Below are 13,266 nucleotides of genomic sequence, written 5' to 3' on the forward strand. Positions count from 1 at the left end.
ACCAAAAAAAAGTGTAGAGGGCAGTGCTCTATAGTGTGAAATGTTTTATTGTATGCTCAGTAAAAAATTTAAAAATTTCTAAAAGATGAATTTATAGTAAGTTATATCTGCTCTCAATCATAAGAGTATCTAGTTACTTCCATAACACATGCCCTATTATCTTTCAATTTAGTGTAACTTTTATTAGTACTAACAACAGATAACATTTACTAATGTGTGTTAGATAAATAGTATGGATCTAGTAAATATAGATTTTCTAGAAATATACTTCCTTATGAAATGCTTTGCAGCTGGCAAAATTACATTTAAAATAATTATATACCAGAAAAGATAAATTGTGTAGTTTATGGTTTTGTAAGAACTGCTTATCTATCTGAAAAAGAAAAATGAAGGTGAACCTTAACTCTCTACCTTATCACTTAGGTAAATTTTAGTTGAATCCAAGATTTAAATGTAAAACCATGAGCCATAAAAGTATTGGAAAATAAGACTGTTCTTTAAAAACCTTAGAATGGAGAAGGCCTTCCAACTACAATACAAATCCCAGAAGCCATAAGTGAAAGGCTTACTACATTTGACTACACAAAAATTTAGAATATCTGCATGGTTAAAAATACTATAAATCAAAGGGCAAGTTAATAACTAGCAAATGTTTGCAACAAGAAGAAACATAGCAACGCAGTAGGAAAATGCATGACATGAGCAAGTATGAAAGAAATTAAAATACAAATGACATAAACTTAAGAAAATGCTTAATTTTCCATCATAATTAAAGAAATGAAAATTAAAACAGCGATTAGATATGTATTAGCAAAGATGCAAACGTATGACAATGTGCTATGTTGCTGAGGTGTAGAGAAAAACAGTCATCTCTGATGTGTGAGTACTTTGGGGCATCCTATTTGGAGGGCATTTTGGCAGTTTTACCAGCTTCAAAATGCTCATGTCCTTTAATCCAGTGTTTGCACTGCTAGAAAATTAGCTCACATGTAAAGCTCTGCCAGTTTGCAAGGACAACCATGTTTGTTCAGCTTTGCTGCTAATAGCATATGGCTGGATGCAACCAAATGTGTTCAACAGGACTGGTTATGGTGAAGTACTATTTGGTGGAATAGTACGCAGCTGTGAAAAGGAAGGAAAAGTTTTGTAAGTGCTGATATGGAGTCATCTCCGATATATTGCTGAGTTTTATAAAAAGGCAAAGTTTACATGTTATATACCATATTATGTTTAATATCTTCCTGCATAGAAAAAACTGGCGTGGATATATATGCTATAACAAGGACGGTTTCTGAAAGAAACCATTACCTTTGGTTCTTTCTCGGGAACTGGTAGTCTAGGTGGAAAGGAGATTTACTTTTTATTTTATATTCTTTCCTACTCTTGGGAATATATTTACCATATGTATATATTACCTTTTGACTGAGAACACTAGTTAAGTGAAATAATGAGAGCTTCGATAATGAGATTAAGAAAAGGAAAGGCAAGAAAGGGTTAAATGTAAATCTTTTAATGTAAAAATGAACAATTGGTAGATGTAAGAATTCACGACTCTTCTCTGTAAAACATATAAGATTCATATCCCCCTAGGTCAGTATTTCTTTAAAAGTATGACCCACAGACTACCTGCTTATGACAACTACAACTCTACACCTACAACTCTAGTCCTACTTATTTCTTCTCTGGAATAAATCCCCATAATCAACGATTTTAACAAGCTCCTCAAAGGAGCAAACCCACAGTCCTGTCCAATTATTGTATCCGACACAAAATCCAGAATCTCTGGAGTCTGTCAGGTCTTTGTGGCTCTGGGAGTGACTCCTTTCATTGTTCTCGTGGCTTTTGGCTTTGTCCTCTGGAAGGCTCTTTTTTGTCCGTGATCCTCAGGGGCCACACCCGTGACTGTCAGAGGACATGCGCTTTCTTCATGGGGTCTGCAGAGCTTTTGCATTTCACTTTCTGCCTGGTGCTGAGTTGGGGACCTGAGGATTGCTTTAGGGATCACAATCTTAAACCTTTCTAGAACTGTTTTGTAGTGTCTTCCTTCTAGAAAGGCACATAGCTGTGCCAACACCTTGATTGTGGCCCAGAGAGACCCACGTTGGACTTCTGATTTATAGAACAGTAAGATTATAAATTTGTATGATTTTAAAGCTAGATTTTAAAGCTTCTAACTTATATTAATCCATACTAACTTTGTGGTAATTTGTTATAAGAGCAATGGAAAACTAGTACAGCAAGTTACTTATGGGTATATATTTTTTAGTGATACTCAGTGTCAGGAAGGCAGGTCCTGTCAGCCACTACTAATGGGAATGTAAATTACTGCAAACCCTTCTGAAAAACAATTTGGGAGTAGGTTTCATAAGGCCTAAAATGTTCATACCTTTGATTTATTGACCTTAAAGAAATAATTTGGAAAGTGGCAAATATTTACATACACAGATTGTCACAACAGCATTATTAATATTAGCAAATCAGTAGCAAACATTAGTAAAATGTTTAAATAAGTGTTTGTACATCTGTATAATAGGCTTCATGGAGCCAATAACAATTATAATTATAAACTATAAAGAATCTTTAATAAAATGAGAGAATGCCTATGATAAACTATAAAGTTAAAATAATTTAGTACATAAAACTGTATATTCAGTATAATATCTGTGGTTACCTATGCTTAAGTATTGATTGAGAGATACATTGGAAAAACACTAAAAGAAAAAAAGACTAAAAAATCAAAATATTAGTCGTGGTTGAGTTATTTAATTGAATTACTGACTGTATGGATTTTTTTCCTTGCACTTCTTTTCTACTATGAGTATATCTACTTTAAAGCTAAGAGTACAAATAAAAGTTTCAAGACAAGAAAAACATTATGAGACAAAGTGGGGGGTGATAGACATCTCTCAGATCTGTGTCTTGCTGAGAGATTATTGCATTTGGCCTTAGTAAAAACCCTGCAAGATAGATAGAGTATCTTTGAAGAAATTGAAACAGAAAAAGAATAAGTGATTCACCAAAGATTACGTGGTTAATATATTTAGCTAAGACTGGAAGCTGAATCTTCTTATATCTAATCCAATATTCTTTCACTGTGTTTTTTATGTACTTTCTATAACCGGTACTTAATAAATTATTATAAGCTTCTTTAGGGCCAAAGCTGTAATACTCGTCTTTATATTCCCTTCAGTGTCTAGTTGCAGGTATCTTGACGATAGTAGATATTTAATAGATATTGTTAATTGAATCATAATTAGCCAAAATTATTAAAGATACAAAAATGAAATAGATTTTCATAAAAGAAAACTGAAATTACTATAACAGTCTTTAGAAGGCTCATTTCCTTTCCACCATCATCCGTGTTTCTCCCTTCCTAACTTCCTTTTTCCTGTAATTAATTCATACCATCTCTGACCCTTTTTATTGCCCTATCTTTTCTTGGGTTACATAAAGGAAAACTATTTATAGCACTTAACGCCATTTTTAATATCCAGGAAATGCTGTAACACATGAATTTAGTCTGATGCAAGATAATTAGGAATTGGGAGAAAGTTTGTGAACCATTAGCATATTCTAAATTATTTCATATTAAAAATATATAGAATTTAAGTTAAGACTGCTAAACTTACACTGAGGAAGTATCTGCTAAGTTTCTAAAAAGCCTACTATCTAATGTTATCACCAATGCTAGTCATAATAAACTGAAGGTTTATAAACTAGGTCTATACACAGAATAAAAATATGCTAGCTACAACACGCCTTTGGATCTGAGAACCTTGGGTTATCTTAACAATCAATGATTTTTATAACTACTACTAACCGAGAACGTTCAGAATGAGACCAGATGGAAGAGTAGAGAGATTTGTGGACTGGTGAAATCAGTTCTAATTTTACTTCTAGTCCTGGCTTGGCCATTAGCTAGGTTTATAACGGTGGAGCTCCCCCCAATAATTTTTGTTATAAAGGGAAGTTATAAAATTATAAGTGTGATTTTTAAATGTGTTGTTAGCCTTTCTGGAACTCAATTTTTATATCTATAAAATGAGGAGAATGGGTTGTCTAGGTGAGGTTTGACATCTTTTCCAGCTATAAAAATTCTAATGCTAAAACATATTATTCTATGTAGAAAATAATTTAAGAACGATAGGTGTTTGTTCCAGGATGTCAGACAGCAAAAGGTTAGGATATCAGAATATCATTAAATACAAACTGAAATGTCAAGTACATTAGAAAACGTGAACTATAGGTCTTTAGTTTGAACTTTAGCTATTGGCATTTATTTGAAAAGCTGTAGTATATTGAACAATATGAAAAAAATGCAACTGTGAGCAAAGCCATACCATGTGCCCTGAGGCCTCAGCCTCTCTATGGGAAGGGGCTCTCACTGGGGCTGAAGGTGCACAGGGCAAGGGCAGGGCTTGGGGAGGCCTCAGTAGGTGCCCCCTGGCCTACCGCAAGCCCCAGCAGTCTGATGCTAGTGGGCAGCAGCCGGCCTTCCTAGTCTTGGCCATCTAGCTCTGCTGATGCTGGAGAAACTGGACCTTTAATCTTCCTCTCTAGGGAAATTTCCCTCTCTTTCATCCATTTTCCCACCTGCCTGTGGGGATGGCACAAACCAGGCCTCCAAAGTATGCAGGAGCTAGGTAAGGAGAAAGAAAGAGAAAAGGAAGAAGACCAAAAGGAGGAAGAAGACCAGAAGGAGAAAGAAGGGGTGAGGTGGAGAAGGAGTAAGTTAAGGAGTCAGTGAGAGGAGACTGGGATGGAGAGCATGACAGTTGCCCCTTGGCAGATCTATCACAGTATGACCTACAGAGGTCAGACTTGGCAATCCCCTAACTGCGAATATACACAGTCTTCATCAGGCATGAATTTTCAAGAGAGGAAGCAAGAGTTAGACCCCTGAAATTTGTCAGTTTCCAGAGAGCTCCCTTTCTGCTACAGACCTGATTGCCCAGGAGACAAAACTGCTTCTTTACACTCCTAATATCTGCCTACCCTTCCCAAGTCCATTATTAAAGACAGGACTAAAGTGTTGCCTCGCTTTTACCACCCTCAGTGTCTTTTTTAAAAAGCTTTATTTCCAGAATATTTGTTAATCACCTTGTTTTTCGTATTGCTGAATTTAAACTCTTTAAAATTTGTAACTGGAACTGATGTGAGATATGTATTTAGGTAACTGAAGTTTTAAAGCGCAGGCTAGTTGTGTATTTCAGTGACCCCACTTCTCTCTATTGAATTAGTCCATGCATTCCTAGAGAGCATCCACACTGCCCTAGCACTTCGTGAATCACTGGGGAATTCAGAAGCCCTGGTCCTTCCCCACAAGGAACTTGGCTGTTACATGCAAAACAACACTGCAGCATGGCACGATGACACAGAACGAAAGACATTAAATTACATGAGTTACTTCACTTTACTGAAAATTGTGAATCACTCTTCTTTTGTTTTTCTGTGTTAGTTTTAACAGTCAGCTCAGATCAATAACTATTAATTTCTGAAATCCGGGTTCTTTCACGAGTGCTTAGAAAGCATTAGGACAATCAGGAGTTGCATTTATCTTTCCATAAGTGAAGGCAGAGAGACTTCTTCAGTTCAGACTATTGATTTAAGCGGGGTGTTTTTTATTTTCACATTGCCAAGCTTATCTCCCTAATTTTTGTTCTGGCATTTGTTTCTAACGACTAGAATGAATAGTCTAAATTGAATTTCCATTTCCTCAGGAGACTGACTTCCACCTTCAACGTACTGAAACTGTTCCTACTCAGATCATGAATGAGCTCCTTGTTGCAGAATCCATTTCAGGGAAATGATCTTTTTGTTTGATTTGATGCTATCAACCACTCATTCTTATGTTCTTGATACCTTTCTCTCCTTAGTGGCTATGATGGCAATCTTGCCTCTTTTATTTTTTTCTCTGCCTCTATAATAGCTCTTCTCAATCATCTTTCCAGATTCCTCTTCCTCTATTTAAAAAATATTGGTATTCTCCAGTGTTTGTTCCCCACCTCCAACATATATCTCTTAGCTCAGACCTCTTTCCTTAGCTTCTAACTTATATTAATCCACTTAGTGAACAGTTTATACAGTTATGCATACACCTCCCCCCAATAACCAGTCATTCTTCTATCCGCATCTATTGTATGGCTAGAAACAGTTCTCCAAACCTGCTCTCCTCTGTGGCCCCACTGTTTTTGTCAATACTGTCAAAGCGTCCTGGTCCTGGTCCACGCCTGCAAATGTCCCCCTCTGGCTTTCCTTCAGCTTTGCCGTTCCCCATGGGCTGAGAAGCCTGTGGGGCCAACGAAATGCACGCGCCTTGCCCACCACCTTCTAGCTGCACCAGACCCCAGGAATCCGTGCAACAGTCTTCCTTCCCAGGCCTGTTCTTCCAAGAGTGGACTGCATCCCTGGTGTGAACTCCCTAGGCCCCAGGGGCAGCTGTTTGGAAGGGGATAGATGGAGCTCAGCTGGAGCTGGAGCTGGAACCCCTTGCATACATGTGAAGCCCCTGCGCAGAGGTGAGAGGAGACGGAGGACAAGCCGGGACCTCCACTGTCACAGGCCCCGTAAGCAGGAGGGACAGCACTAATTATTGTCTTACTTTCCTTTGCATTCCTGATAGGGTTCTGGTAGATGATGCTTCAGCTACTTTTAGATTCTTAAGGACAAGGGCTTTAGCTTTTTAATTTTATTTTCCTATATGCTTAGTGAGGCCTCTTACAATGCTTACTCAATACACAGTGAATCCTCAGTACGTGTTTGTTGACTGAGTTAAGTAACACAGCTTGTATTGAATAATTTATAAAAATTTTATCTCCTTTATTGTCATTACAAAGAGTTTATTGTAATGTTTGTATGGTTTGATTATGTTTCATGGCCAGCATTTTTCCAGAAAAGCATACTTTTAATTTTGCACTACCATTAAATGGGAAAACTAGCTTTTATATATAAAACTGAATTTTATTTTTAAATATATTTTTACAAACCTTAATTTCATAAAATAGAGTAAGTTAATGGTGGTGACAGAGAATAGTATCAGGCAAACATAAAAATCTTGATAATACAGATTAGTGTTATGTCCTGGTTACCAGGACAACAGTGCTTATAACTAGTTATATAAGTAACTGTGAAGCCTGAGGGACTCTAGGATACAAGTGTGAGAAGGAGCAGGGCTAAGTTCTGGAAAACTTCAGGCTGCTGGAAAGAACAGGACTGGGTTTTCCTGCGAGGTTTTCCGTAAATTCAGAGGGTAACCCCAAGATCCTGTAGGTCTCAGTTCTCCAGAGCTCGTTTGTGAGGAGTGTTTGTGTATGATGAATTTTAATGCAAAAATCACATAATTATTTAAATTAGAGTAATTTAAAAATACCAAATCAGCATGTTTTAATTCCTGAGATGATTTTTCACTATGATAATACATATGTTCTAGGTTGGCCCCCCAAGTTCAGTGATCTTGTAGACTTAGAAATGTCCCTAGTATCATACTTGCTTTGGATTCTGCTTTAGCATACGTACCATGTTGTAATGAGAAATATTCTGCTCTGAGAATTAAGTCAACTGGACTTGGATGACCCTTACATTATTGCAAGCTCACATGTTCTATGACTCTGACGTTTGCTGCTTGGAAAATAGTCCATTTGTAATCCATGGAGGGGTAACAAAGAGCTAAGCTATAGCAATACTTTGAGTTTTAGACCTTAACCTGAGGACTCATACTGTTACATCAAGTTTTTGTTTGGTTTGGTTTTTTAATGGGTTGTTTCTTTCATGTCCCCCTCCTACTCTTAACATTTTTAGGCATAATGAAATATACTCATTCCAACCATTCTGCCTCTAGATGAGTGTTTCAAGAACTCCTCATTAAAAGCAACAACAACAACAACAACAACAACAAAAGTATTAAATATCAAAGCAGTTAATCTTTATGAGCCATCATGCACTGTCTGATTGTTGTGCCATTGTGAGTCATGATTAAGGGAGTCATGATTAAAGCCACTGAATAACATTGCTTCAAAACTATTTCTTGTGAAGAAATTGCTGTGTGACAGCGTGGGATCCACTGGCTTTGAAGGAGGCATTCGGTTTATAAACAGTTTAAACTGTTTTTATTATCTGGAAAATAGTTCCCTTACACAAGATTTTAAAATGTCATTACTTTTCCTAATTTAGTAATGATGCTTGGAGCTATTTTGCCTTCAAATAATTTTTCTAACATTTACAAAGATGTGAGCAGACCTAATTCACATATTTCCCTTCCCACTCACTTATGCTTCTGTATTGGGGCCCTACCTAACTCTTTCTCATATGCCTGTTCATTACCTCCTCCTGCAGTCAAGAAACTTTTTCTAAGTAGCTTGAGGTGGCAATTGTTTAAAAAGAGGATTTGACACCCACGTGGTGATTAAAAAGCAAAGCAAAGCAAACAAACAAACAAACAAAATTCATAGTTAGTATCATGTATATGTCACACATATTGTCCCTGCCCTTTCCTCTGCCTCTGAGGCATAAGAGGTGAACTCACCTCCCTTTCTTGTCTGTGCTTTTTGGGCTTCTGGCTGCTTCTTCTAGGCTACTCATGAATATAAATATGCTAAGGGTGGAGGAAGAAATGTAGGGAAAGGGTTTGATCAGTAAGGCACAGGATAAAGCACTAAATAAAATACTGAGAAAAGATACCTTAACCTAACAGGGAGATGCTCAGTACATATTGAATTTAATCTCCTTATTTTACAGGAAAAGAAATGGAACCCCACAACGATAGTTAGTTGCAGACCAGTTCCTCTTCTATAAGAAGATACCATAATGACTTTTCTTTTTTATATTTCCATCACTTGTCACAGAGTAGGCATGGCATTTTGAATTCAACTATATTTGTAGGACGAGTGGCAATTACTAGGTCTCTTTATGAGTGGCAGTCTGATAGGATATGGATTTTGAAGTCAGACCTGGGTCTGAATCTCAGTTTTGCCTGTTAGCATTTGGGCAAATTTCTTAATCTTTCTCAGCCAAGCCTCTCCCATCTCGATAGGTGGAGACAATAATAGCTTCCACATAGTGTTGTTAAAACAAATGAAACAAGGTTATTTGTAAGCATTTAGTTTGGTATGTGGCACAAATCAGAGGCTTCAATAAATATTTATGAAATGAATAGGGAGTAGCTATTACTGTATTTGATCTCCCTTATCGAGAATCAACATATATTACCATTCAGGTGTGGCATATTATTTATAGGGATGTATTCTTATTGCCCTAGTTAACTGCTATTTGGCTAATATCTATTTGTCTAGCAAATGCTTCGCCTACCTCACAGCCTCTTAATTTGTTTAATTTGTTTGATTTGTTTGATTCCAGACTAATCCATGGAGGACAGATGTTAAATGGACTAGCAGGTCCAACCGTAATGAATGCAGCTCCGTTCCTCTCCACAACGTGGTTTTCTGCAGATGAACGGGCCACCGCCACTGCTATTGCATCAATGCTCAGTTATCTTGGTGGAGCATGTGCATTTTTAGTTGGACCACTTCTTGTTCCAGCTCCCAATGGGACGTCACCTCTGCTTGCTTCAGAGAACAGCAGAGCCCACATTAAAGATCGCATAGAGACTGTATTATATGCAGGTATTTTGAAGTTTTATACTTTGTCTTTTATCCCAGTCATCTTCACTCTGCTTTTTGTATACCAGATCACATCTTACAAAATTTAAGAGGATGACTATATACATATGTATACATGTGCTTTTCTTGTCATTTAATATGGAGCTGCCTCCTAAACTTGCCCTTTCTACAAAGTTATTAAGTTTCAAATGTATTATTGCTACATGGAAGGTGATTTTCTTTACTTTTCCCATCCATTTACAATTAAGCGCTATGTAACACATTGTCTAGTGTCTTTTCTAGATATCTTATCAGTATATAAAACTAAACATGATCAGCGAGAAACATTAGTTAAGCAACTATTGGTAGGTGTTAAGCTTGTTTTCTTCCTTGCAATTTCTCCTTTATTGGCCATGTTCTCTAACCTAATAAACCTAGGTCACCCACAGTTTATTGTTCTCTGCGTTTCCTACTCTCTGTGTGTTTAGTCTATTTATAAGGGATATTGACCTTTCCAAACATTCTTTTGGATCCTTTCTCTTTATTCCTAGAGCCAAACCCTAGTCTACGCTTATATTACAGTCTCCTATAAATCTCCTTAAATATATTCCCTCTCCCCATGTGGCTGTTCATTATTTCCTTCTGTATTCAGAAAACTTTTTGTGTTTATTGTACTCATATACCAAGCACTGTGCTAAGCACTGGGAGTTGGTAAGATCACTGGTGAGACAGTTGTACTACAAAGAGAGACATACAGAGCTTGGAAGGCCTAACTGGCCTGGGTTTGAAGAAAAGTTGAGGAGTCAGGGAAGGTTTTACAGGAAAAGAAGGTTTTACCACGAATATGTTAATTAAAATTAAGAATTTCATCGCTTCTCGGCCTTTTGACTAAGATCAAGGGAAAATTAAGAATTTCATAGGAGTTCACCAAATGTTCAAGTCAGTTAGAGTATTCTGTACAGAAGGAACAGCAACTGCAAAGGTAGAAAAGGCATGAGAGAGCTCAGCATATACAGGGAACTGCACGTAATTTGGGATGGCTAGAGTAGTGTAAATATGTGTGTTTGGGCGTAAGTAGCATGCGGCAGAAAATGAGGCTGGACAGATAAGGGACCAGATTATAATGAACTTTGTACTAATTCATTTATTCACTTATTAATTTAACAAATACATTTTGAGCTCCTCTGTATCTGTCACTGTTTGAGGCACTGAGATAAACATGGTTCCTGCCCTTACAGAACTTATAGTGTCCCAAAGGATACAGGCAGATAAACAAACATTTGTAAAACTGAACGGTAAGTGCCATAACCATAGCCCTACAATTGCTCTGACAGCTCAGAGGAAGACCACTTGACTCCAGTTTTGGAGGTCAAGTAGAGTTTCCTGAAGTTTATCCTAAAAAAAAGACAAATTTTAGGATGCAAGATTAATATATAAAAATCAATTGTATTTCTGTACATTAGCAGTGAGCAATCTGAGCATGAAATTAGGAAAACAATACAATTTACAATAGCCTCAAAAGAGAATAAAATATTTAGGAATAGATTTAACAAAATAAGAATAAAAATCTGAAGATTATAAAACACTGTTGAAAGAAATTAAAAAGACCTAAAGAAAAGGAAAGACTTTCATGTTCATGTGTTGGAAAATTTAATATTGTGAAGATGAATATTCCCCAAATTTATCTACAAATTCAGTGTAATCTCAATTAATATTCAGCTGCCTTTGTTTCAGAAATTGACACACTGATCCTAAAATTTATGTGGAAATGAAAGGAACCCAGAATAGCCAAAACAATCTTGAAAAAGAATAGAGTTGGAAGATTCACACTTCCCACTTTTAAAACTTACTACAAAACTACACTGATCAAAATAGCATGGTACTGGCATAAGGACAGACATATAAATCAATGGAACAGAAATGAGATTCAAAAAAAGTAATCTTACATTTATGATCAGTTGACTTTTCACAAGGGTGCCAACGCAATTCACTGGGAAAAGAATAATCTTTTCAACAAAAGATACTGGAATAACTGGATATCCACATGCCAACTAATCAGTTTGAACCCCTTCCTTACACCATACACAAAAATTAACTCAAAATGGATTATAAACATAAACATGAGAACTAAAACTATAAACTTTAGAAGAAAACATAGGAGTGAATTTTCATGACCTTGGGTTAGGTGAAGCCTTTTTATAAAGGACACTGAAAAGCACAAATAACAAAAGAAAAAATAAGCAAATTGGTATTATCAAAATTAAAAACATTTGTGCATCAAAGTACACCATCAACAAAGTGAAAAGACAATCCACAGAATGGGAGGATATAGTTGCAAATCATATATCATGATAAAGGAGTTTTATTCAGAATATGTTTTTAAAAACTCTTATAATTGAACAACAAAAAGAAAACAACCCAATTTAAAAATGGGCAAAGGACTGAATAGACAGTTCTCCAAAGAAGATATACAAATGGCCAACAAGCATATGAAAAGATGCTCACTGTCATTAGCCATCAGGGAAATGCAAATCAAAACCATAATGAGATAAACTTCATACACAGTAAGATGGCTATACTGAATAAAATGGAAAATAACAAGTGTTGGCAGAAAGTAGAAAAATTGTACATTGGAACCCTTACACATTACTGGGAGGAGTATAAAATACCACTTTGGAAACAGTTTGATAGCTCCTCAAAATTTTATACATAGATTACCATATAACCCAGCAATTTCATTTCTAGATATATACCCAAGTGAGATGAAAACATACATCCATGCAAAAATTTGTATATGAATGTACATCTTATCATTATTTATAATAGCCTAAAAGTAGAAACAATCCAAATGTCTGTCAGCTAAGTAGATTTAAAAATGTGCTATATCCATTCAGTGGACTATTATTTGGCAAGAAAAAAAAATAATGAAGTACTGATATATACTCCAATATGGATGAACCTTGAAAACATTATGCCAAGTGAAAGAAGCCCATCACAAAAGAGCACATGTTATATGGTTCCATTTATAAGAAATGTCTATAACTCTCAAATCCATAAATACTGAAATTAGATTCATAGTAACCTATGGCTTGGAGATTTGTGGGGATAATGGATACAGTTTCTTTCTGGGATGATGAAAAAGTTCTAAAATTGATTGCTGTGATGGTTGCACAATTCTGTGAATATACTAAAAACCACTGAATTGTGTCCTATAAATGTGTGAATTGTATATTATGTGAATTGTATCTCAAGCTGTTAACAAAAATGCCAGTAGAAAGATGGGGGAAAATATGAACAGGGCAATCACAGAAGAAATACAAATGGCCAGTCAGCATAGGGAAGTTGCTCATTCATTGTTACTAATAATTCTTAAAAAACTGTAAATTAAAACAATTCATTAACTTTTTGTTACTCTTCAGATTCACAAAGAAAGACATTATTTGTGGTAAAGCGTCTTATAAGAATATAGCCCTACAATTAGAATTATCCACTGAGAGGTCCTCTAGAAATCACTTAGTCCAATCCCTTTATTGGTATAGAAAGAGTAAGGGATTCATTCAAGTTCCAAGTTAATTAATGGCATAGGCATGTTTATATTTCAGGGCTTCCTGACTTTTCTATGAATTTGGACACAGTTAACAAAAGCTGGGACTTCTAGGTGTCAGAACTCTGG

The 13,266-nt window shown here is 36.1% G+C and overlaps 1 protein-coding gene across 1 annotated transcript in view; it reads left to right on the top strand.

Moving 5' to 3' along the window:
* Positions 1 to 13,266, top strand: part of SLC49A4 (solute carrier family 49 member 4) — a 74,621-nt gene that overhangs the window by 16,803 nt on the left and 44,552 nt on the right. The window contains exon 3 of the mRNA XM_081028734.1: positions 9,352 to 9,617. Coding sequence (XP_080884860.1) covers positions 9,352 to 9,617 — 266 coding nt within the window. The remainder of the gene's footprint in view (positions 1 to 9,351; positions 9,618 to 13,266) is intronic.

The sequence above is a fragment of the Rhinolophus hipposideros genome (assembly GCF_964194185.1).
Source record: "Rhinolophus hipposideros genome assembly, chromosome: 2".
Classification (NCBI taxonomy): domain Eukaryota; kingdom Metazoa; phylum Chordata; class Mammalia; order Chiroptera; family Rhinolophidae; genus Rhinolophus; species Rhinolophus hipposideros.